This window comes from Lutra lutra, chromosome 8 (assembly GCF_902655055.1).
Source record: "Lutra lutra chromosome 8, mLutLut1.2, whole genome shotgun sequence".
Lineage (NCBI taxonomy): Eukaryota > Metazoa > Chordata > Mammalia > Carnivora > Mustelidae > Lutra > Lutra lutra.
The window spans coordinates 83,147,308-83,173,781 of NC_062285.1; the positions used below are offsets into that span (position 1 = coordinate 83,147,308).

At 38.0% G+C, this 26,474-nt stretch overlaps 2 protein-coding genes across 7 annotated transcripts in view; one reads left to right on the top strand and one right to left on the bottom strand.

The window, feature by feature from the left end:
* Window positions 1–18,142: 18,142 nt before the first annotated feature.
* Window positions 18,143–19,205, bottom strand: CAPZA3 (capping actin protein of muscle Z-line subunit alpha 3). The gene has a single exon (XM_047742565.1). The coding sequence runs from the start codon at window positions 19,050–19,052 to the stop codon at window positions 18,153–18,155; it is 900 nt and encodes a 299-aa protein (XP_047598521.1). The 5' UTR covers window positions 19,053–19,205; the 3' UTR covers window positions 18,143–18,152.
* Window positions 19,206–19,304: 99 nt separating this feature from the next.
* Window positions 19,305–26,474, top strand: part of PLCZ1 (phospholipase C zeta 1) — a 49,707-nt gene continuing 42,537 nt past the window's right edge. For 3 of the 6 annotated variants that reach the window (XM_047739418.1, XM_047739417.1, XM_047739420.1), the window contains exons 1-2: window positions 19,305–19,391; window positions 19,818–19,951. Coding sequence is in view for 2 of the 6 variants with exons in the window: in XM_047739416.1 (XP_047595372.1) it covers window positions 19,963–19,973; window positions 20,983–21,106 (135 nt within the window). In the remaining 4 variants the exon portion in view is untranslated. Of the gene's footprint in view, window positions 19,392–19,817; window positions 19,974–20,982; window positions 21,107–26,474 lie in introns of those variants that run through there. The other 3 variants (XM_047739416.1, XM_047739415.1, XM_047739419.1) reach the window with 2 other exon arrangements.

Consider the following 26,474-nt stretch of genomic DNA (forward strand, 5'->3'; position numbering starts at 1 on the left):
TATACAAGCAAAGAGCAAAGGTATAATTTCTTAATAACACTCTGTTAAAATTATCATCTCCAAATGGTAGAAACCTGATGTTTCATCATTAAATACTAATAACTATCACTCCTTATAAGGACACTAATTATATGGCATACAATTATTCTTGTTTCCTCAGCATTGCACCATCAAGATTTTGGAGGACAGGGATCATCACTCATGTTACCGTTCTAATTCCACAGTTCCTGGTACAGTGGTGTTTTTAGAACAATGACTTGTAGAATAAATTGATGAAAAGTAAATTCTATACATCATAAATCCAATGCTATAAAACATTACAATCAATGATTTATGTTTTATTTCACCAACGGCGGATGAATTCATCTTGATTTAGAAATTCCCATGTTCTGTTAGACCTTTGGAAAGAGTTTACTGTTGGCATCATGTGAAGCTTCTCCAAGGTTGCTTTCCCAGTGGAAGGTTAATAGGGTGGGAATGCAGAAGAGGGGAATACTTTTATTTGATAGATATCATACATACATTCTGAACTCTGGATTTAGGTGGATGGCCATGGCAGATGGGTTGGAAGGGAGTCTCTTGCATTCTACTGACTCCATAAGATATTTTCTCAACTGTGGTCATTCCAAACACCTTTTGCCTTCAGTGTATATGAGCCACATTTTAGTAATAGGTTTCAAATGTTATTGTATATAACTTGAGTTTGGCTATAGGGATGCCCATAATATTTTCTACTGCTACGGTAATAACTGTGGAAATGCACTGTATTCCCCAGAATCACATATCTTGGGTAGATGTAAATTGGCTGTCTAATACCAAGTCTTGCACTCTCTGTTCTTTGTGCCAGAAACTCCAGGGCATCCGGAGAATACATCTGATTGTGTGGAAGGGCATCAAGCGTCTCCAATACCTATTTGAAAAGTGTCAACTCATTTTCTGTTATACTGTCATTTCTCAGAAAAACATCACTAATAATTTTACAGCTAAATTCCTCTGAATGCAACACTCTGCTTAAAGATAAATGGATTTTATCTTTGTGGTTTTGCTTTTTCTGACATACTCATTGAACTATAATAAGTAAAAATTTAAAAATGAATAGTTCAGCAACTTCTTTCTGCAAATTTTCTTCACCATCAGGAAATAGGTGAGTCAACAAGATAGAAATGAATAATATTAAGGATCAGAATGCACGAAACTGGAGAAGTAGGTAATTTATGTACTCTGCAAAGCAGTTTTATTAAACAGAAAATTGTTACAATTTTGTGCAAATTACAGGAAAGTCAGGCTCTATCATATGGTCAGACTTTCATAATCTTCCAAGCTGGTAAGAAATACTCTGACTTTCCAATTTCCTACTTGGAACCCTACACCTGGCGCGAGTGCTGGCCCCTGTCACTCTCTTCTGAGCGATGCCTCAGTACCAGGGGCAGCTGTGAAGCCAAACTCACCTTTTAATCACCCCAAGCCAAAACCAGAGATGGACTTCTTTCCCAGTTTCACTTCGTAGTTATCACGAGGAATTCAACCTCAGACTCATGAGGGGCATGGCTGCCTTGGTTCAGAACACAGTCATGCCCATTTCTCAGCCTCAGTCTTACTACCGCTCATCTTTTACAATGACATGAGCTGGCAATGAAGTGTGGTGCCTGTAGCTCTACATGGCCCTCTTATGTAAAATAGTAACTTGGCAGCCTACCCTTGACTTTCCTAAAATGTGTTGTGTGGATTATTAATAAGTTTTACCTGAAAGAGGGCCCCATGCACAAACATATTTTTTTCAGCAATTATTTATGCCCTATCATGTGCCAGGCATTATTTAGACTCTGAGGATATTCCAGGAAGCAAGAAAAATAAGGCTGCTGCCCTCAGAAATTCATATTCCAGGATAGAAAACCAGAATTTTTGAAAGTTCAAATGGCGCAGAGTGCTCTGAAGGAAATACAATTGGTGGTGTGGCGGATATCATAATAGCATTGTATGGTGACAGGTGGTAGCTGGGTTTGTGGTGAGCATAATGTGATGTGTAGACTTGTTGAATCACTCTGTTGTACACCTGAACCTAACATAACATTGTGTGTCAACTGTACTTCAATTTAAAAAAAAAAAAGGAAGGAAGATGGTGTTTGAACTAAGATTTGAAGGATGAAGAGAAACTGGTGATAAGAAGAGGTAAAGGGTGTAAGTTTTCAGGCAGAGGAAATGTTCGGTACACAGGCCCTCATATAGGAAAGGGCTTGGTATAAAAAAAGGCCTAGAAGGAAGCCTATGCAAGAGTGGTCAGGCAGCAGGAGAGCAGTGGTTGGTAGTTTCGAGAGTATTCCCTGGGCCAGAGGTCCCAAGACCTTGGGACCTGATTGGTCCCAAGGCCAATATACTAAAGATTAGACTTTAAGAACACTAAATGTGTTGGTATGCTTCGGTAAGTAGAAGACTATTATTATTATTTTTTAAAGCTCATTTTGGCTGTTTTTCTGGAATGCATTTAAGAAACTAACAGTGGAAGCGGGGACATCAATTTGGAGGACATTGTTGTACTCCTTAGAGAAAGGATGTGCCTTGGACTGATGTGATGGCAGCAGTGATGGAGGGAGGGGGCAGATATTCTTTTGGAGGTCAAACTCACAAACCTTGCAGATAAATGAGATCTGAGTGGGAGCAGGGAGTGGAAGAGTCACAGATGACTTCCAGATAACACTCAACTTAATATATAGATTTTTAAGTGATGTGCTATCTCAGAGCCTTTAATGTATTAATGTACTTTGAGAATCCAAGTAGAGGCACACATAGCATTTTCAAACATGTTTGTCCATGGAATCCCAGAGAGTTCTCTTTAACCCTTAGGACATCTTTTGTGCTTGCATTCTCAAGTTGACATTCACCTCTTGATGCTTTGGAAATTAAAATGTTTAGTGAAAAAGTATCTATCTAAAGGGAATAGTAAGGCAATTGTTGAATCGTTACATTGTATGCCTTAAACTAATATAATACTGGGTGTTAATTATACTTGAATTGAAAACATTAAAAAAATGTAATAAAATAAATAAATAATAAAAGAAAAAAAAAGAGAAAGTAAAGGAAACAGTAGTAGAGTTTGTTTTCTTCCTTCAGTGTAGTTATCCATTTAGCCGTTCATTTACACATTCAACAAATATCTACTAAACTCTCATTATGTTCAGACTCAGTAATGGGATCACCAAAGTAAATAAGATAAGAATCCTTTTCCTCAAGGTATATTTATAAAGAAACATTTTTTGAAAATTAACTTAAAAGAAGGAATTGAGTAATAAGATAAAAGGGAAGCAGTGTTAGTGAAAATATTTCACAAAAGAATTTGGGGAGCAAGTTAAATAAATTTCTACTAACAGAATGGAGGCTCTTGGGACTGCAGTCCCATAGGAGGAAGCTGGAACTCATCTATGGGTGGGTTGGTAGCAAGATCAGATTGTTCTACCAGGTTTTGAAGGGTTTGAAGTGAGGTTTTCTTGGGTAAAACAAATACAGTGGGACTTGAATGTTGGCAAGTGGGTTACAAGTTTATCTTGGCCCCAGCTAAGTAAGTTAATGCAGGTTAACTCAAATTTCCCATAAATTCCTCGTAAATAGATGTGTGCTAGGAGTTAATTTAGTTCCAACAAAATGTACTGAGTGGTATTTGTAAGTATAAAAAACCACTGTTACCAAATTTTCCTGTTTCTTGAGGTCTTGGCATTGGAGACCAAGCCACTCCTCAAGTATTTCTAGAAATCTGAAGAATCAGTTTGACATATGATTATCAGTGTAGACATAGCTAATTTAATACCAGGCAAATACTATAGGCCCTTCTTAAACTTTGGGTATTTTTATGCTATGATAATAGTTTTGCAAAAGAGCCCTGATTATAAATTTTATAAATCCTGTATTTTTTATAAATCCGCAAGAATTTGAGCTGTTGAATTAAGATTGTTTACTCAAGAATGAGGTGTAGAAACAAGTACTAAAGTGAACATGAGAGATACTCATTAAAAAACATTATGATACTGTTCAGGTACCTCTTGTAAAAACACATATAATGTTTATGGAATTTTCCCTTTCTTCAGTCACATGCTATGACTGTCTCTGAACTGAGGGCTGCATTTGCATGCTATTAGGGTCACAGATCACATTCTTAAGGAAGGAAAGAAATAAATCTGTCCAATTAGTAAATCCTATTCACACAATAAAGTCTTTTTTATTTGTATGAGTTTGGAACATGAACATGGGGGCTTGCAAAAGTGAGGGCACTTTACATATTCTAAAATAAGAATAAAAAGTGACTAGGGAGATAAGAACAGTATGATAAGCATTATATTTATGCAATAAAGTTAATTCAGGAAAGCTGCTGCATTTATAACCTAGAAGAGGTTGTCCTTTTCAAGGCAGTTAAAAGGGACTAAAATATTCAGAAAAATTACTTGAAATCCTTCCAAACACATCTTTTATGTAGCTCTATAAAATACATTTATTTATTTAAACTAATGGCATTTCTAAATGAACAAAAGGACCAAATATACTTAGTAAATGCCAGGTGTTCATCTTACTAAAATAAAAGCCCTGTAGAGTGTCAGAAATCACATTCAGGTGAATGAATGTGTATCTGGTATCCTCCATCTAACCCTCTAAATCTACCTTCTTTCCTTCCCTATCCTGCTACTACCTTAGGAGGCTGATACATGGACCGTATTGATGGAGTCCTTTGCCTTCTGGCTTTTGATTGGTTCTGCCAACGAGTAGCTCTGACAGAAGCTGGAGAAAAAAAGACCACTTACGCCCTCCCTCTCTTCCTGAGGAGTCTTTTCCTGAGACATCTCTTTCTGAGGGCTTCCTTACACTGGCAGTGTCCCTTCACAGATGGTTATAGCCCTTCTGGTGGCCGATTATATTGACTCCTCCCCCCGGGTTCTAGTGGCCACTCCCTAACCTTGACCTAAATATGTAAATGGCTTAATGTTATTTTACTCTCCTCTATTGTGAGTAATCTCTTCATTATATTTTCTTTGAACCATCCAGTTTGTACTGTCATTTGTTTTCTGTTGGGGCACAAACTGATTAAATTTGGAAGACAAATCTTATCCCTGGAGCCTCCTTAAGGTATCTATGGCCACATGGCGTATAATAAAACATCAAGAATGAATTATCAGGAAATATAGTGTGGGAATTGTATTCTTATCATGTGCCCAACACTATGAAAGATTTTTAAAATGCAAAGCTATACTTTCAACTCAGATGCATTTGTAAATTACAATTCCTGGAAGGTGGAGAATTTGGGGGGATGAATGTTTTCTCAGGAAATTTATCTTATCTTTGGGAAATGCTGTTTGTGAAGTCCTGGCCAACCTGAGAGACTGATGGAAGCTTTCTTCTCTTGGACATTTATTTATTCACCAATTATTTATTGCTCACACAGTATATATAAAACATTATGCTAGATCGGAGGAGTCAAGATGGCGGAGAAGTAGCAGGCTGAGACTACTTCGGGTAGCGGGAGATCAGCTAAATAGCTTATCTAAAGATTGCAAACACCTACAAATCCAACGGGAGATTGAAGAGAAGAAGAACAGCAATTCTAGAAACAGAAAATCAACCACTTTCTGCAAGGTAGGACTGGCGGAGAAGTGAATCCAAAGCGACGGGAAGATAGACCGCGGGGGGAGGGGCCGGCACCCGGCGAGCGGCGGAGCAACGGAGCAAAATCAGGACTTTTAAAAGTCTGTTCCGCGGAGGGACATGGCTCCAGAGGCTTAACTGGGGTGAAGCCCAGGCGGGGTAAGCGCGGCCTCAGGTCCCGCAGGGTCGCAGAAGGATCGGGGGTGTCTGAGTGTCGCAGAGCTTACCGGTATTAGAACGGGGAAGCCGGCTGCAGAGACAGAGCCGAGGAGTGACTCTCAGTTCCGGGTTGCCGTGAACCGGTCGCAGGCTCGGTCAGCTCGGAGCGCAGCCGTAGGCCAGGGTGACGGTAGTCATTTGGCACTGTTCTCTGAGGGCGCACTGAGGAGTGGGGCCCCGGGCTCTCGGCTCCTCCGGGCCGGAGACCAGGAGGCCGCCATCTTTATTCCCGTCCTCCGGACTCTACGGAAAGCGCTCAGGGAACAAAAGCTCCCCAAAGCGAACCCGAGCGGATGACTCAGCGCGGCCCCGGGTAAGGGCGGTGCAACTCCGCCTGGGGCAAAGACGCTTGAGAATCACTACAACGGGCCCCTCCCCCAGAAGATCTACGGGAAACCCAGCCAGGACCAAGTTCACCTACCAAGGAGAACGGCGGAATTCCAGAGGAGAAGAAAGCAAAGCACGGAACTCATGGCTTTCTCCCCATGATTTTTTAGCCTTGCAGTTAATTTAATTTTTTTTTCTTTTTCAATTTTTTTTTTCTTTTTCTCTTCTTCTGCTAAATTTTTTTTAACTTTTACCGTTTTCTTTTTTTAACGTTTTTTAAATAGTTTATCTAATATATATATATTTTTTCCTCTTTTTATATTTTTTCTTTATCGGCTTTCTTTTTTTTAATAGTTTTTTTTTTTCTTTCTTTCTGAACCCCTTTTTATCCCCTTTCTCCCCCCTCACAATTCAGGATCTCTTCTGATTTGGCTAAAGCATATTTTCCTGGGGTTGTTGCCACCCTTTTAGTATTTTACTTGCTCCTTCATAAACTCTTATCTGGACAAAATGACAAGGCGGAAAAATTCACAACAAAAAAAAGAACAAGAGGCAATACCAAAGGCTAGGGACCTAATCAATACAGACATTGGTAATATGTCAGATATAGAGTTCAGAATGATGATTCTCAAGGTTCTAGCCGGGCTTGAAAAAGGCATGGAAGATATTAAAGCAACCCTCTCGGGAGATATAAAAGCCCTCTCTGGAGAAATAAAAGAACTAAAATCTAACCAAGTTGAAATCAAAAAAGCTATTAATGAGGTGCAATCAAAAATGGAGGCTCTCACTGCTAGGATAAATGAGGCAGAAGAAAGAATTAGCGATATAGAAGACCAAATGACAGAGAATAAAGAAGCTGAGCAAAAGAGGGACAAACAGCTACTGGACCACGAGGGGAGAATTCGAGAGATAAGTGACACCATAAGACGAAACAACATTAGAATAATTGGGATTTCAGAAGAAGAGGAAACAGAGAGGGGAGCAGAAGGTATATTGGAGAGAATTATTGGAGAGAATTTCCCCAATATGGCAAAGGGAACAAGCATCAAAATCCAGGAGGTTCAGAGAACCCCCCTCAAAATCAATAAGAATAGGTCTACACCCCGTCACCTAATAGTAAAATTGACAAGTCTTAGTGACAAAGAAAAGATCCTGAAAGCAGCCCGGGAAAAGAAGTCTGTAACGTACAATGGTAAAAATATTAGATTGGCAGCAGACTTATCCACAGAGACCTGGCAGGCCAGAAAGAGCTGGCATGATATATTCAGAGTACTAAATGAGAAAAACATGCAGCCAAGAATACTATATCCAGCTAGGCTATCATTGAAAATAGAAGGAGAGATTAAAAGCTTCCAGGACAAACAAAAACTGAAAGAATTTGCAAATACCAAACCAGCTCTACAGGAAATATTGAAAGGGGTCCTCTAAGCAAAGAGAGACCCTCAAAGTAGTAGATCAGAAAGAAACAGAGACAATATACAATAACAGTCACCTTACAGGCAATACAATGGCACTAAATTCATATCTCTCAATACTTACCCTGAATGTTAATGGGCTAAATGCCCCAATCAAAAGACACAGGGTATCAGAATGGATAAAAAAACAAAAACCATCTATATGTTGCCTACAAGAAACTCATCTTACACCCGAAGACACCTCCAGGTTTAAAGTGAGGGGGTGGAAAAGAATTTACCATGCTAATGGACATCAGAAGAAAGCAGGAGTGGCAATCCTTATATCAGATCAATTAGATTTTAAGCCAAAGATTATAATAAGAGATGAGGAAGGACACTATATCATACTCAAAGGAACTGTCCAACAAGAAGATCTAACAATTTTAAATATCTATGCCCCTAACGTGGGAGCAGCCAACTATATAAACCAATTAATAACAAAATCAAAGAAACACATCGACAAGAATACAATAATAGTAGGGGATTTTAACACTCCCCTCACTGAAATGGACAGATCATCCAAGCAAAAGATCAACAAGGAAATCAAGGCCTTAAATGACACACTGGACCAGATGGACATCACAGATATATTCAGAACATTTCATCCCAAAGCAACAGAATACACATTCTTCTCTAGTGCACATGGAACATTCTCCAGAATAGATCACATTCTTGGTCCTAAATCAAGTCTCAACCGGTATCAAAAGATTGGGATCATTCCCTGCATATTTTCAGACCACAATGCTCTAAAGCTAGAACTCAATAACAAGAGGAAATTTGGAAAGAACCCAAATCCATGGAGACTAAACAGCATCCTTCTAAAGAATGAATGGGTCAACCAGGAAATCAAAGAAGAATTGAAAAAATTTATGGAAACAAATGATAATGAAAACACAACGGTTCAGAATCTGTGGGACACAACAAAGGCAGTCCTGAGAGGAAAATATATAGCGGTACAAGCCTTTCTCAAGAAACAAGAAAGGTCTCAGGTACACAACCTAACCCTACACCTAAAGGAGCTGGAGAAAGAACAAGAAAGAAACCCTAAACCCAGCAGGAGAAGAGAAATCATAAAGATCAGAGCAGAAATCAATGAAATAGAAACCAAAAAAACAATAGAACAAATCAACGAAAGTAGGAGCTGGTTCTTTGAAAGAATTAATAAGATTGATAAACCCCTGGCCAGACTTATCAAAAAGAAAAGAGAGAGGACCCAAATAAATAAAATCATGAATGAAAGAGGAGAGATCACAACGAACACCAAAGAAATACAGACAATTATAAGAACATACTATGAGCAACTCTACGCCAACAAATTCAACAATCTGGAAGAAATGGATGCATTCCTAGAGACATATAAACTACCACAACTGAACCAGGAAGAAATAGAAAGCCTGAACAGACCCATAACCAGTAAGGAGATTGAAACAGTCATCAAAAATCTCCAAACAAACAAAAGCCCAGGGCCAGACGGCTTCCCGGGGGAATTCTACCAAACATTTAAAGAGGAACTAATTCCTATTCTCCTGAAACTGTTCCAAAAAATAGAAATAGAAGGAAAACTTCCAAACTCATTTTATGAGGCCAGCATCACCTTGATCCCAAAACCAGACAAGGATCCCAACAAAAAAGAGAACTACAGACCAATATCCTTGATGAACACAGATGCAAAAATTCTCGCCAAAATACTAGCCAATAGGATTCAACAGTACGTTAAAAGGATTATTCACCACGACCAAGTGGGATTTATTCCAGGGCTGCAAGGCTGGTTCAACATCCGCAAATCAATCAATGTGATACAACACATTAATAAAAGAAAGAACAAGAACCATATGATACTCTCCATAGATGCTGAAAAAGCATTTGACAAAGTACAGCATCCCTTCCTGATCAAAACTCTTCAAAGTGTAGGGATAGAGGGCACATACCTCAATATTCTCAAAGCCATCTATGAAAAACCCACCGCAAATATCATTCTCAATGGAGAAAAACTGAAAGCTTTTCCGCTAAGGTCAGGAACACGGCAGGGATGTCCGTTATCACCACTGCTATTCAACATAGTACTAGAAGTCCTAGCCTCAGCAATCAGACAACAAAAGGAAATTAAAGGCATCCAAATCGGCAAAGAAGAAGTCAAACTATCACTCTTCGCAGATGATATGATACTCTATGTGGAAAACCCAAAAGACTCCACTCCAAAACTGCTAGAACTTGTCCAGGAATTCAGTAAAGTGTCAGGATATAAAATCAATGCACAGAAATCAGTTGCATTTCTCTACACCAACAACAAGACAGAAGAAAGAGAAATTAAGGAGTCCATCCCATTTACAATTGCACCCAAAACTATAAGATACCTAGGAATAAACCTAACCAAAGAGACTAAGAATCTATACTCAGAAAACTATAAAGTACTCATGAAAGAAATTGAGGAAGACACAAAGAAATGGAAAAATGTTCCATGCTCCTGGATTGGAAGAATAAATATTGTGAAAATGTCTATGCTACCTAAAGCAATCTACACATTTAATGCAATTCCTATCAAAGTACCATCCATTTTTTTCAAAGAAATGGAACAAATAATCCTAAAATTTATATGGAACCAGAAAAGACCTCGAATAGCCAAAGGAATATTGAAAAAGAAAGCCAAAGTTGGTGGCATCACAATTCCGGACTTCAAGCTCTATTACAAAGCTGTCATCATCAAGACAGCATGGTACTGGCACAAAAACAGACACATAGATCAATGGAACAGAATAGAGAGCCCAGAAATGGACCCTCAACTCTATGGTCAACTCATCTTCGACAAAGCAGGAAAGAATGTCCAATGGAACAAAGACAGCCTCTTCAATAAATGGTGTTGGGAAAATTGGACAGCCACATGCAGAAAAATGAAATTGGATCATTTCCTTACACCACACATGAAAATAGACTCAAAATGGATGAAGGATCTCAATGTGAGAAAGGAATCCATCAAAATCCTCGAGGAGAACACAGGCAGCAACCTCTTCGACCTCAGCCGCAGCAACATCTTCCTAGGAACATCACCAAAGGCAAGGGAAGCAAGGGCAAAAATGAACTTTTGGGACTTCATCAAGATCAAAAGCTTTTGCACAGCAAAGGAAACAGTTAAAAAAACCAAAAGACAACTGACAGAATGGGAGAAGATATTTGCAAATGACATATCAGATAAAGGGCTAGTGTCCAAAATCTATAAAGAACTTAGCAAACTCAACACCCAAAGAACAAAGAATCCAATCAAGAAATGGGCAGAGGACATGAACAGACATTTCTGCAAAGAAGACATCCAGATGGCCAACAGACACATGAAAAAGTGCTCCATATCACTCGGCATCAGGGAAATACAAATCAAAACCACCATGAGATATCACCTCACACCAGTCAGAATGGCTAAAATTAACAAGTCAGGAAATGACAGATGCTGGCGAGGATGCGGAGAAAGGGGAACCCTCCTACACTGTTGGTGGGAATGCAAGCTGGTGCAACCACTCTGGAAAACAGCATGGAGGTTCCTCAAAATGTTGAAAATAGAACTACCCTATGACCCTGCAATTGCACTGCTGGGTATTTACCCTAAAGATACAAACGTAGTGATCCGAAGGGGCACGTGCACCCGAATGTTTATAGCAGCAATGTCTACAATAGCCAAACTATGGAAAGAACCTAGATGTCCATCAACAGACGAATGGATAAAGAAGATGTGGTATATATACACAATGGAATACTATGCAGCCATCAAAAGAAATGAAATCTTGCCATTTGCGACGACGTGGATGGAACTAGAGGGTATCATGCTTAGCGAAATAAGTCAATCGGAGAAAGACAACTATCATATGATCTCCCTGATATGAGGGAGAGGAGATGCAACATGGGGGGTTGAGGGGGTAGGAGAAGAGTAAATGAAACAAGATGGGATTGGGAGGGAGACAAACCATAAGTGACTCTTAATTTCACAAAACAAACTGAGGGTTGATGGGGGGAGGGGGTTGGGAGAGGGGGTGGGGTTATGGATATCGGGGAGGGTATGTGCTATGGTGAGTGTTGTGAAGTGTGTTAACCTGGCGATTCGCAGACCTGTACCCCTGGGGATAAAAATATATGTTTATAACGCTGTAAAAAAAAAAAAAAGAAAAAAAAAAAAAAAAAAAAAAAAAAAAAAAACATTATGCTAAGTGTGCATTCAACCCTCACTTAACAAATAGAACAGAGTATCAAAGAAGTCATATATTTTCACCTTACCTAATGTCACAAATGTAGTAAGTGGTTCAAGACTTGAACTTAGATATTCTGATCCAAAGTTTCATAAATTTCCACTATATCGTGTATTAAAGAAACAAAAATCTCCCCTTCAGTCTATTAAGAGAAACAGGACAAACACACACACCTAATATTCAAATTAGAGTAGACAAGTACCAAGGCAGAATTAGACAAAAAGTGTTCACATTTAGGAAATGTAGAGAGCACCAGTGGTGAAGCTTCTAAGAGAGGGTTTTTGGAAGAAGTGGTTAAGTCCAGTTTAGTCATATAAGGTCCATGGAAGAGGAAGGGGCACTTAGATCATGAGAACGCTGGAACTCTAAGCCAGAAAATTTGAAATATATCCCCTAGTTAATAGGTATCTTTTAATAGTGTTTGATCAAGATTGTGAGTAACAGCAGTGAGTAATCAGTTGGTTTATGAAAATTAATTTGGCAAAACTTCATAGAATAGGTTGGAGATTAAAACAAGAAAAAAAAATGAAGGCAGACCTGTTAGAAAACTTGATAAGTGAGAAGTAACAAAAATTATTGATAAGGTGAGAGAGGGAATAAATAAGAAAAGTACTTGCAGAGACAGAAATTAAAAGATGCAATGACTAATTTAATCTTAGGAAATATGAAAGAAGTTAAGGATGCCTTAAGAATAAAAGCTTAGCTCTGGAAACACTGATTTTGATAAAGGTAGGATTGTAGGTAATATCGGAAAATAAAGCCCAAAGTCAATTTGGTTAGAATCATCTGTATGATTATTTAGTAGATGTCTTATTTTCATTTATAGAGCCTAGGCAAACTGGGGTTGGATGCATGTGGGAGGGGAAGGGCAGGGAGAATGGACAGAGGAGGAGTAGCACCAACTAGAATATTCTTGGAGGTCAAAGTTGAGCTGGGAGATGTGTTTATGCAAAGCCGTTCTAGCCGAGTGTTGTCAAGGTTGGCTCTTAGAATACAGTGCTTAGAGACCAAAATAAGCAATAAATTTCAAAGCCAAGAGGGAAAAAGAAAAAGACACATATGCTATTAAAAATTCTGTTTTAAGGATCTACTTGTGATAGGCCATGGGTTGTGACTATTGGAATTTTTTTTCAGTCCTGTTGTACCTACCTGATGAATATTGTGATGAATATTGTGAAAATGGGGTGGTTGCTGAAGACCTTGGTGATTGAGGGTGATAATGTAAAAAGAAGAGGATGGAACACTAAGGTTTGGAGAATGCCTGTATTTGAATGTAGGGTACAGTGGAGGAGGAGTGATGAAAGGAATTACGGGAGGGCGAGACTAAGATGCAGTTATAACTGAGAAATTAAATGTTTTTCAGGATAAAGAAATAGTCATGCTTCCATGATGATAACTGACTAAAGGCAATTGGAATCAACAATTATGATATTGAAAACTTTTGAGAATGGCTTTTCCTTAGACTATTAGACTGGAAGCCAGAAAGTGCAGAGTTAAGGCAGAATACCGTATAAAGAGCAGGACTTTTGAAGTGTGACAGACCTGATTTGAAATCCCAGTTCTGTCCCTTACCAGCTGTGTCAATTTGGCAAAGCTACGTAAGAATATTCTTAGTTTTCTAAGCTGTAAAAAATAATTCCCAGTTGTATGATTCTTATAAGGAAATCAATGAGGCAGACGAAATTGCTGGTAGAATGCCTAGAACATAACAGTCTCTTAATTAAATCCATTTCTTAAGTGGTAAGGATCCAGAAAAAATTAAGAATAGGATAATCTTTTGAAAAGTTTCACTGTGAAAGGACCTGAGAAACTTATAGGGGAAAAACTTTTAGGCTAGTTGGAACTGAGTATGCTTGCTGGTGGAGGAGAAGAGCCATGATGGGATGGGGAGAGTAAGGAACTAAGGACCAAAAAGGTAACTGAAGAATCAAGAGCCAGTGGGCGCCTGGGTGGCTCAGTTGGTTAAGCGACTGCCTTCGGCTCAGGTCATGATCCTGGAGTCCTGGGATCGAGTCCCGCATCAGGCTCCCAGCTCCATGGGGAGTCTGCTTCTCCCTCTGACCTTCTCCTCGCTCAAGCTCTCTCTCTCACTGTCTCTCTCAAATAAATAAATAAAATGTTTAAAAAAAAAAAAAAAGAATCAAGAGCCAGGATGATAAAAGATCAAGGATTTAGGATCTAGCCCACAGGTGAAGAGTTAGTCTTAGAAAGGAACATATACTTCTTTGGAGACTATTTAGAAGGGGAAGAAAATAAATATATTTTTAAGTGTAGAGAATGGAAGCTGTAGAAGCCCTTTTGGAAAGCATGCATCTTCTTAGTAAAGGGACAGAGCTGTTCACTAAATGAAAGAATGATGATGAAGTAGAGCTAAAGTAGAATAATTTAAAAGCTTATCAAGAAGGCTATAAGGGTCAATAGAAAAGGCTAAGTTGCTTATCAGCAGGGAGACCAGAGATTGATATGGAGTTGAGATAGGTTTCACTAGAGTAGAGGAAGCAGTAGACAGGGAACCCATTCCTTTACAGCAACAGTACTATATCCTAAGCTGCTGCTGAAATGATCCAAGTAAAAAAGTCAGAATCTGAGATGTGTAATGATGTGGAGATTGAGGAGAAGGTGAGATAAATAAAAAATTGGTTGAGTGGCAGTGACCTGAAAGTACTTTTTATCTTGATCCACTAAAATATTATCAACTATGGGACCTTCATAAATATGCAGAGCCCAGTAGGAAGTCTATTTGATTATTGAAGATCTGAATGATAAGTAGAAAGGAGTAGTTGGGTTTTGTGTATTATGATCAAAGTTCAAATAAAAAAGGAAAACTGAAGCCTGCTTTAGCCTCAAGGCAAGCCTGAGGCTAGGGCATGTCCCAGAACAGCAGGGGCTCAGTCTGACAGGGTTGGGGCAGTGGGGAGTAGGGGTGGAGTTGAAGAATCTATGCCCCTCCTGAATCTCTGCTTGAGTAGAACAAGATGTAGCCCATATATCCATTGAGTAGCCCTCTGGACCAGACCCCCAAGAGGAAGGGCACAAAAATCTTTGACAGAGGATTATGTAAAATTGAAATACAGGATTTTTGAGAACTTGATTTTCTTAAACTTGTTGGAGAAGAAATCTGTATTTGGGAGTGGGAAAAGAGCAAAAGTTTTCATCAGCGTGGTAAGCATCCAGAGGTAGTTTCAGAATGCAATCCAGGGTTAGAATGAAGGGTCACAACATCAGCTTGGGGAAGTCTGCAAAGGAATACACAGTTCCTAAAGGGACAGCAGGTAGGGAAGATTTACAAAATTTTAAGGCCAACTAAACCTACCATGTTTCATGTCTTTGTTTTTGTTTTTTGAAAGATTTTATTTATTTATTTGACAGACAGAGATCACAAGTAGGCAGGGAGGCAGGCGGGGGGTGGGGTGGGTGGGGGAAGCAGGCTCCCTGCTGAGCAGAGAGCCAAAGGCGGGGCTGGATTCCAGGACCCTGGGATCATGACCTGAGCTAAAGGCAGAGGCTTTAACCCACTGAGCCACGCAGGTGCCTCATTCATTCATTCACTCATTCAGTACCTACCAAATAGCAGACTAGATCCTTGAGATAGACAAGGTCCCCATTCTTACGGAGCTTACATTCCAGTTGGGAGTGGGGTGGGGAGGAGAAAACACTGGAATATTATAAAATGATGCACTGAAGCATTTTTTTGTGTATGTGTGTATATGCCTGGGCATGTGTGTGTATATGTGTATTGCTAGAGTAGGTTTAAGTATAGGGTGTGTGTGTATGTGTGTGCGCGCACACACACGCCTGTTTCTGTGATAAAGGTACAGAGAGGAGTCGTTGTAGATTTTTCTGGCTATGCCAGCTCCAAACAAAGAAAATAACTACCAAATAAAATCAGTGTAAGAAAGTTTTTGATATAGCATAAATTAATGAGCACCTTTTTAATTTGTTTTGGATTCTTTTAAAAGTTTGTTGTCTATCAAAGAAAACATTTGGTATTCAATAATGCCAGGATTACTGTGGTGAGCTACGTACTCTCTTATGCTACTGAAGGGGTTATAAATTGTTAAATCTTTCTGGAAAGCAATTTGGCAATCTGTATTAAAATCATTAATGTGTTCGTATCTTTTCAATATGCAGTTTTGGGGAATTTATCTTAAGGGAAATAATCTACAATGTGGGCAAAGCTTTATGCATAGAAATATTCACTATAGCCCAATTCATAACAGAAGTAAAATGCTAAAAATTTAAATTATGTATGAATAGAGAAATAGTTGTCTTGTTATGGTGCATAAACAGTGTGAATATCATGTAAATAATTAAAATTATGTGCTCAAGGAATTTTAATGACATGGAACTGTATTTATGATATAGGAGTTTATGTAAAAAGAACAGGATAAAAATTTATATATGTTGTAAATTCTTAATACTTAAGACAATTCCATAAAATTGGATGGGAAAAAATAGGCCAAAATGCTTTATACCTCAAGCATTTTCTATGATTTGTACATGTGACTTTTTATATCCAGATGTATCAATAATTATTATTTTAAAAACCCCATGTTTCAGTGGGGGCTAAACGCTTCTGTGATTGTTCCATAAACCATTGAGTCCTATTCTGGAATGTTCTGGCAAATCAACACTTACATATATAACCATAATATCAATTCAAATTTTTGCTAAATAATTGTCAGATGGGTATGTTTTAGTACAATGAGAACAACTGTCTTTGGTACTTTTCTTTAGAAAGGTTTCCCTTAATATTTTAACGAAACAGATGAAGGCATGTCCTGGGTCTGTGCATAGTGAATCCAGTGAAGCCGTAGACATGACCTTCATTTGGCAATAGTTTTATAAGGAATGATTTTAATCAAGTAAATAGAAAGCATAAAATGTGTCATTTTATGATTGGACCAATATTTCTTAAAATGTGGTCTTGTGATCCCTTGCAACAAAGTCATCTCTGATAATTGTTTAAATATAGATTTCTTACCTACTAAATCAGAATCTGAGGATGGGTCCTGGGAAATTATATTTTTAAAGATACACCCTGGGCAAATCTCCTTACATTCTCTAAGAATCACCAGTTGGGGTAGAAAAGTTTGAGACAGGAATTCTAATCTGCTCCAATGTTTCCTAAGTAGAGTGAGATTTTTTCTCAACAGCATGGATCCAAAATACAGACTATTTTGCCAGTCAGAACTAGGGGATGGGGCCTATCTACTGCTCTACTGCAATCTTACTGGAGAGGTTTGGATTTGGACTAATCTGAGACGGGAGGCAAGTGGTCAGTAACCTTGGTGGGAACAGTGATAGGGTGACTGAAGTTAGTAATTTGTCTTGGCTAAAAAACAGCTGTCCACTGGTTCCAGTTTGGGGGAAATGCTTGCCTAAATCATTGTAGAGTTCATAACTCTTAATGAAACAAGCCTTCAGGGAGAGAGGTCATACTCTAGAGGTTAAAAGCAGAGTCAGACACACTTGTCACTTACTATGTGCCTGGATGAATTAAACAACTTGAAATCTTAGATTCATCTCACGTAACATGGAGTTACTACTAGTGCCAGCCTAATCATGAAAAATTGTGTGCAAATCATTTAGCACAGGGCCTGGCATGAAATAAGCACTTATAAATGCTTATGGGATGACTTCACAAGAATTTGACTAATATAAGCTTGAGAGGTTAGGCTTTTTGAGTTGATTTTTCAAAGACCATGTTATCAGAAAAATCCAGGGATTTGAGTAATCCCACTTGGAGGGCACGGGCAGGCATGGGGGTGGATCCAAGTTTACTAATAGTCCTTCATCTGAGGTAGGTTTTGGATATCTGTTGGTTTCACAGAACATCCAACACTAACATCACTTACAGAAATCCACTCTCTCGGGGTTGGTGTAGGACTGAACTGAATTATATGAGGTATCACCTGCAGAGTGACTTCATTTGCACACCTTCTCTAGTTACAAAGAAAGTCAAAGGTCATTCCTACACAGACAGACAGACACACACACACACACACAGTCTTAACCTTGGCCGCCTTCTGGGTGCCACATTCTATGGAGCTCTTTTAGGTTCTAATAAACATCTCTGGCTTTATGATGGTTGCTACCACAAAACACATTTACATCACCTCTTTCTTGCCTGATTGGTTAATAGTCCCCGAGTCAAATTATTTGTTCCACTTTTCCATAACTTAAGCTTGCATTTTCAAGTGATAAGCACCCCTAGTGGCTTCTCAACTTTAGGAAAATCCCAGCACCCCTCCAGGAAACATAACTAAATCAGATGGAGACGATTACCAGGAGCAATCCTTTATATTATCCAGTTGCATAATACACTTCTTGAATAAATGACGTATCCCAATTTAGGATACATCACCAGATTCAAGTCTGAGAGTATCCGTTGCCAGTCAATAAGAGTGCGGGTCACTGGAAGATCTCTTCGTAGAATTTTTCTCAGGGCTTCGTTTGATAACTCCTGTAATTCTTCTAAGACTGCAGCTTGAAATATATTCTCTTGCTCTTCCACAAGCCTCGCAAAATTTAAAGCCAGTTGAGCTTGGTTAACTACTTCCAAGCTTTCTTTCAGGTCCTTGGAGATTTCAATATGAAGGTTGACAGCCCTGAAGAAGTGAGCTTGCACAAAAATTCTTCCTGTTACTTGGGTTAGAAATGGATTTATTTGGAAAATCCACTTCGATTTCCAAAGGCCATTCCAGCAATCTCTTGTTTCATAGCTGTGGTCCTCAATGCAAGCAATCAAGAACTCCTTATTTTTCACGCTTTTTCTCAGCACGTTGCAATTTCCTGTTGGATAGTGATCATTCACATAGAGTTTTAAGGCACACAGAACAACATTTCTCAGGTATTCTGTCTCATTCCGAATGATACCGTGACTTTGGATGTCTTTTAGCTGGTTTTGAAGCAGGTCGAATTTGAAAGAAAGTTTGCTTTGGTAGTCAAAAAATCGGTAGTCACCCACTACGTTGTGGTGAGACAAGAGTACTGGATTTCCATCGATGCAGAGTGGTACAGAATATTTTTGGCAGTGCTGGTGGCCTGCACACTCACCTTGATGGTGCATAAGTTTTTCATCACGGATAAGCAGACAGAGATCATCAAAGGCATTAACAAATTCCCCTGGAGGAGCCTGTATTAACAGTCTGCGAATTGCTCTTTCTTTCTCTTTCCTACTCAGCGTACTACGTGACATGTTTGGTTGCTGCAGAAGCAAAGCTTCTGAAATCAAGAGTGTTCAAAGGATGAGAAAACATTCCATGAGACACCTCTCCCATCAAGGTGTTAAACATTCAAGCTTAAGATTACTATGTCTAACCATGAAAGCAGGTTGTCTGGCAAGCTCTGAGTCTCCTGATGAAGTCATAAAGGAGCTTTCTCTGTGAAGTGTGGAACTTTTGATGATATCACAATGGGTGTTCAGACCCAAAGAAAAACATGACAGTCACCTGACAGCGTGGTACCCAGCCAACCAGCTGTTCCTATTTTGAAGATTTTAAGAACTTAACCTCCAGAACAGCCTTCTTCAAAAGGGGTGTGTCTCTGTGTGCATTATATGTTGCCAGGGATCTAGAGAAGCAGCCTAGAGTTCCTAGAGCGTGTTTGGCAACCCTTTGCACCTTCGGGGACCACAGTGGCATTGATTTATCCTCAGTCCCTCAGAATACTTGCCCCAAACCCACTGGAAGCACATAATGCTGAAAAGTTTCAGGGGGGCCGACCAAATAGTAAAAACAAAAACAAGATATGAAGGCTATTGATAGAAAAATGTCAAAGAGCAGAAGATGCTGCATTTATAACACTGAGGGTTTGAAGATGGTCAGAACGCTATAAGAAGCCAGAAACTTTCAAGGGCAGTGACGTGGTGCAGGGAGCACCCCTTGTATGCGGTTTCTGTGGGATTCAAGCAATCTCCAAAAAACAAGAGCACAAACCACTGTGTTTTCTGCTTTCTCTCTAGAAAAGGGGCAGAGGCAACAGCTGATGAATATCAAGAAATTCCTTTACTACAAAAGGGCAGAGTTAACTATTTTTGGAACCTGTGACAACACGTAATGGGGAGAGACTTCTAAGCGAGGAGAAACGGAACAACAGGTCATGAAAATATGGAGAGCAAATATCCACTCAGAAGTCATTTCTGTTCCTCTTTTCTTTCTCTTGATTTATCCCCTTATGTTATATATGATTCCCCTCTCATTCTTTTTGAAGAGTCCTGAAGTTAAGCCTCTCTCATTTAAGTATAAACTGCTCCCTTCCCTCTGTCCTAAGCTTTTCTGAACTTCCCTATAAGAACTTTCTTATAAGAACATGAGCTTTGCCATATTAAGTCATAGTCCTCACATTTAAAGGCTTTCATTAGCTTTAACAATCTGAAATTGAGTGGATTTTTGAACATTTTTTACCAATACCTTTCATGATTTTATAAAGTTCATATTAATTCTTAACTGTAGTTTTTCAAATTGAAGTGTCCTAGTTTTTGTAGGTTATCTGTATATGATAAGTAAACTTGTTTTAGTTTTCTCATTCATACCAAATATACACACCCAGCATGGCATTTTTAACTCTTTTTTGATGGTACCTAAAATGTCGCTTTTTTTTAGCATGTGTGTAGCTGGGCAGTTAACTGATGTTAACTAATATCAGACATGGTAACTATGTTTTGAACACTCAGTAGCAGAAACTGTGTTCAATAATGTGTTAAGAATTCATTTAATGCCCCCACCTTCTTAAGTATTAATTTGTCCACTTTTCAAACAAGGGAAGTGAAGCTGAGAGACAGGTCAAGTGACAGGGAGATCTTGAAACCCAGCTGTTCCCCAGGTCCAGGTCTTCAGGAAACAGACTATATTTCCACAATAATAACTTGATTTCTCAATTTTTTTCTTTACTTGTAATTTTTTATGTTATATATGCCCTTTCATATTTTTATTACAGAATAGTACCTACTTCGTTTCCTTGTAAATATTATATATCATAGAATTATCTTGTCACTTAAGCACAAAATAGTCTATCCCTTAAAAATAAAAATGTTAAACTGAAGAGAATTCAAATACTTATTTAGGCATTTTAAGTACTTAATGATTTTCTGTGAGAATTTCCTTAACTTCTGTTTTTGTGCTTCATACATGGTTTTTGACGATGATTCGGGATGAATTTAGAGGTGGAAAAATTAACGTAGACAAAACTTACAAATTACTTGAAAAATTAAGTATTCCGTGCAATTATCTTCATGTGAAATCTATTTTCAAGGTGAGATGATATCTGCTTCCTGTGTACCCCACCCTAGGAAGGATTTGATTCAATATAGGGAAATGTCAATAGCTACTTGGATGCTTTCTGCAGAAAATACCTATGAAAAATTAGTCTCTTGAGAATGAAAGCAATTAATTATGCTAAATATATTCATAATCAAGAAGGAGAGACTTTAGGTAGGTGGCAAAACAGGTTAGTGATAAAAATTGAAATAATACTAGGTTGTTTATTTAGCACTATTAGCTGAACATAGGAATGTTCACATAAGATTAGGATTGGTCATATGATTAGCTCACAATCATACAACTGATGAAATGGTAAAGGGATTTGATCTTAATAATTTATAGAAGGAATGAGTAATCTTGAGAAAAATGTCATTTTATTCACATCAAAGTAGAAAATCATGCCCAAATTTCTCTTTGTTTGAAGAAGAACCAGTAGGGAGGGAACCTGATTCAATTCTTTCACTAGAGGTTGGAGGGAAAGATCATAACTAGAAGAGAAAAAGTCAAGCGTTCAGTTGAGTTTTGCATTAGGAAGATGGTAAATTTCTTGGTGAACACTAGATTGGCCAATCCAGATAGTTAGGAAGATAGAAATCCTGAATCTGATAGTGGTTTTTTTTTTTTTTTTTAAAGATTTTATTTATTTATTTGACAGAGAGAGATCACAAGTAGACGGAGAGGAAGGCAGAGAGAGAGAGAGAGAGGGAAGCAGGCTTCTTGCTGAGCAGAGAGCCCGATGTGGGACTCCATCCCAGGACCCTGAGATCATGACCTGAGCCGAAGGCAGCGGCTTAACCCACTGAGCCACCCAGGCGCCCCTGATAGTGTTTTTTGAAAGCAACTACCCAGATCACAATCTATGTTGAAACGTTACTATTATTGCCAAGTGTGAAGCTTGTGGTATCTACTGGCAAGCTAACCAGTTAGCCTGATATAACTTCATGGATGATGACAGAGGTAGGTTTCTGGTTCAGGAAAAGTAACTTGTTACTCACAAAAATAGCAATTGAAAGAGAATCAGCATTTTGGTGCCATTTCTCCCAGCCTCAGTTCCCAAAGTGTGATGTGAGGAGGGCCAGTCCACACATGCATAGGCTGTGGATTGTGTTACCAGAGAGGGACTGCAAGCGTAAGGAAACCGCATCTTTTATTATGAGCCGTAAGCCTGCCGGATCTTTGCCCAGGAGGGTGTCATTATCACTATTATCACGCCCAGTAAATCTACTCTTTCCTGTGGAAGGAGATACTATCTTTTCATTACAGAAACGTCCTTCAAAAGCTAGTTCTGATGAAATTGTCGGTGCCTCTGCTCAGAAACTTGCAGAGACGTGGGAGACAATGGAGAGCAGCCCCCCATCATGTACTTCTCTCACTAAGATTTAGCCCCCATGTTCATAAATCACAAAGAGGAGGTTCAAATATATATATATATATATATATGTATATATATATATATATTTATTTCTTAAGAGCTTGCAGTAAAAGGCAAGAATTTCAGCTTTCTTTTGTGAATGCAAGTAGCATGTACTGCCATGAGCTCTCAGAACTTTAATCAACTTATGTCTAATACCAGACGTAAAGAACACAAGTTTTTGTGCAAGATCTTTACATGTAGAATTTCCCCCCAGTGGTGTCACTCAAAGGGAGAAACAATTATGTACTTTTTAGTTTAATAAAATTCTCATTTAATATAATATAGAGGTAATGTATTAAATCTGTATCAAATGTGAAATATGATAAATCTTATTCAGTGATTATCAGGTTGCTTTGAATTACCTGCAAAATAAGGATATGCACCTGAAATGCACTTGAGTAAAATGCATGCCATATTTACAAGTATTATGTAGAATGTGCAGCAGTTATAACAAGTAAAGAAATAGCTCCTTAATTGAAACTGATGATTATTTGGACATGGCAGGAATGAAGGTCTGTTTTGTTTAGCAAAACCTTTTTGGAGTGGTTATGAAAACAACGTGAATTATAAAAATTAGAGGGGCAGAGTTTGCTTAGAATTTTCCCAAAGCCTCTTTCAAATGACCTCAAATAATTTAAAGCACAAATTGCCTATAAACAAGGCTGATGATATGGATCAGCAATTTTTATCTATTAAAGTAATTCCCCAAGGGCCCTTTAGTAAATAATACTTTGCTTTCTTGGGCTAAGTTGTCATATATGCATTAAAATGTTAAATAGAATGCAAGGGAAGGTGTATTGGCCAACTGAATTTTCTGGATAGCTAGAAATTAAGCTGCTTAAACAGTGGACTGTTTTGCTTCAACTTTTGATGTTTTATCTTTCTACACTTCATGGGTACACCTTGTAGCCAGAGAAAATAAAATGAATCATAATGAATCTCATTTTGGTGACCAAAATCTCCTGGTGTTTCAGGGCTGTTGTTATTGGCAAGCTCAACAGGCATGGAAATTCTTTATTCCACTAGATCTTAACTGTGTAGTGCTTGGCAAATCAGAAGTTTCTCTGAGCAAACGTCGTAATCTGCAGAATGGGGATACTGATCTAGTTAACCTTGCAGGATTGTGCTGAATATTAAATATTTGTGAATGTGTAGTAGCAGGCTTGGCAAAGAATAAGCTCTCAATAAATATTAGGTGAAGCTATAACAATCATAATTGTTCAAAATATATAGAAAATTGCATTATATTTATTGATTTCTTTTTTTTTTAAAGATTTTATTTATTTATTTGACAGACAGAGATCACAAGTAGGCAGAGAGGCAGGCAGAGAGAGAGAGAGGAGGAAGCAGGCTCCCCACGGAGCAGAGAGCCCGATGTGGGGCTCGATCCCAGGACCCTGGGATCATGACCTGAGCCGAAGGCAGAGGTTTTAACCCACTGAGCCACCCAGGCGCCCCTATATTTATTGATTTCTTAAGAAGCTGGCATAAATTCTGATGTGAATTTATTTCCTTATTGGGTAAATATTTACCATGAAATTTAAGTAAAGACAATGTATCTTCATGACCTTGGGAAAATATTCTTAAATATCATTTTACAAAATTAATTATTGAGTCATGACTTGAGGAGCAATTCCCTAAGATTTTTTAATCTCTTTATTAAAAAATCTTTATTGCTTTACTATTGTCTTTAATTTGTAGCACGCAAGATATTTTATAGGAAATATTATGTGTCAGTTCAACACACATTGTTAGCCTGAGATTACATTCTTGATTGTAGTTGAGTATGAAATAACATCCTTCTTAATTTTAAAAATTCATGTTATTATTGGGCTTACCTTAAGTTTTCAAATTCTCTAAGCAGTTAATAGCCATTATTAAATCTATAGTATGTAGATTTAGATGGCATTCTGTCAGAAATTTCGGATTGTGAAAAATTAATAAAGTGGTGTCTTTCATCAGAAGGAAAAGAAATGCAGAAATTACTCTTTTATAAGCAGATTATAATAAATTTCATAGGTAATACATACAGGGAATTTGAGGAGACAGAGACCCAAACGTGGGCTTCCATAAAAGAAGCCATCGTAGAGGTAGCATTCTTGTTGGTCCCTGAAGAATGAGAAGCAGTGTGTGTAGAGTACAGTGTGAGAAGTGCTTGGGGAGTAAAAGGTAATGAACCATGACTTGCATGTAGGATGCATGAAGGGAGTGGTGAGAAATGGCTGCAAATGCTAGGCATGGCCAGATGACAAAAATCCTGAGTGGTAGGCTGTGGAATTTGTATTTACTTTTATAGGCAATGGGTAGCCATTGAAAATTTTTGAGTAGGGAAATAGTGCAAATTTTAGAATGAATCTGGCAACAATGTAGAGTAGTTTGAGAGTTAAAAGGTAGAGAGAGGAGGGAAAGTACATCTCTGCCGCCTCTGCCCTACAAATCTGCAACTTGGGTCAACTCAGCCACTTATATTTTCGTTTGGTTCCCTCTCAAGTTTATGATTTCTTACCTTAGTAGGTCCTCCACAGTCTAAGCTTATTTTTTTTTAAATTTTTTAAATTTATTTTCAGCGTAACAGTATTCATTGTTTTTGCACCACACCCAGTGCTCCATGCAATCCGTGCCCTCTCCAATACCCACCACCTGGCTCCCCCAACCTCCCACCCCCCACCCCTTCAAAACCCTCAGATTGTTTTTCAGAGTCCATAGTCTCTCATGGTTCACCTCCCCTTCCAATTTCCCTCAACTCCCTTCTCCTCTCCAACTCCCCTTGTCCTCCATGCTGTTTGTTATGCTCCACAAATAAGTGACTAACTAAGCTTATTTTTTATCTCAAAAACAAATAGCTCCACATCCTTTTCTAAATGTTACATTCTCTCTTTTGGCAGATAAACTGAAAGAATCTTTCACATTTCTTTCCCTACTTCTCCAATGATTCATTGCAATACATTTTGCCTTTTTACCTACCTTGAAAATCTCAATTTTTAAAAATGGTAAATGCAATGGTTAGGCTCTCTCTGCATTTTATTTATCCCTGTTTTCTTAAACTACTCTCCATTCTGACTTATAAGACATCACTCTCTTCTAGTTTTCTTTTAAAATTTCTGATCATTCCTCTTCCATCTGTCCTGTCATCATTTTTTCTTTTGCTGTTCTCTTAAAGTTGAGTTCTTAATTTTCTCTCTTTTTTTTTTTACTTTATATACTATTTGAGCAATTTTATTAACTTTTCTTTTTTCTCCAGTTTTATTGAGATATAATTGGTATACATTATATTAGCTTTAGGTGTACAACATGATGATTTGATATATGTGTATATTGAAAAATTATTCCCACAATAAATTTAGTAAATAGCCATCAGTTCACATAGGTACAAATTTATTTTTCTCATATCAGAACTTTTAAGATAACTCAGGTTATCTTAAGTTATCTTAGAAGATAACTCAAATATACAATATGGTATTGCTAATTTAGTTACCAGGCTGTGCATTACATCCCCAGAACTTATTATTATGTATGTTACATCAGTGTTAGATGGCTACATGTTAGCCATCATGTACACTTCATCTCTAGTACTTGTTTATCTTATATTTTGAATTATTTATCTTATAGTTAGACTATTTATCTTATATAATATATAATTAATATATAATATATCATATAATATATCTCTTATATATAATACATCTTATGTAATATATATCTTATATAATATGTAGATATATTATATCAATATATCTATATTGAACTATTTATCTTATAATTGGAAGTTTGTACCTTTTGACCACCTTCACCCATTTCTTCCACCCCTATCAGCCCTGCCTCTGGCAATCATCAATCTGTTCTCTGTTATGTATGAGTTCAGTTTTTTTTTTTAGATTCCACATAGAAGTGAGATCATATAGTATTGGTCTTTCTCTGACTTATTTCACTTGACATAATGGCCTCA

Excerpts from the sequence above, each read along its gene's own strand:
- CAPZA3 (XM_047742565.1), bottom strand. The coding sequence starts at position 19,052 with ATGTCACGTAGTACGCTGAGTAGGAAAGAGAAAGAAAGAGCAATTCGC.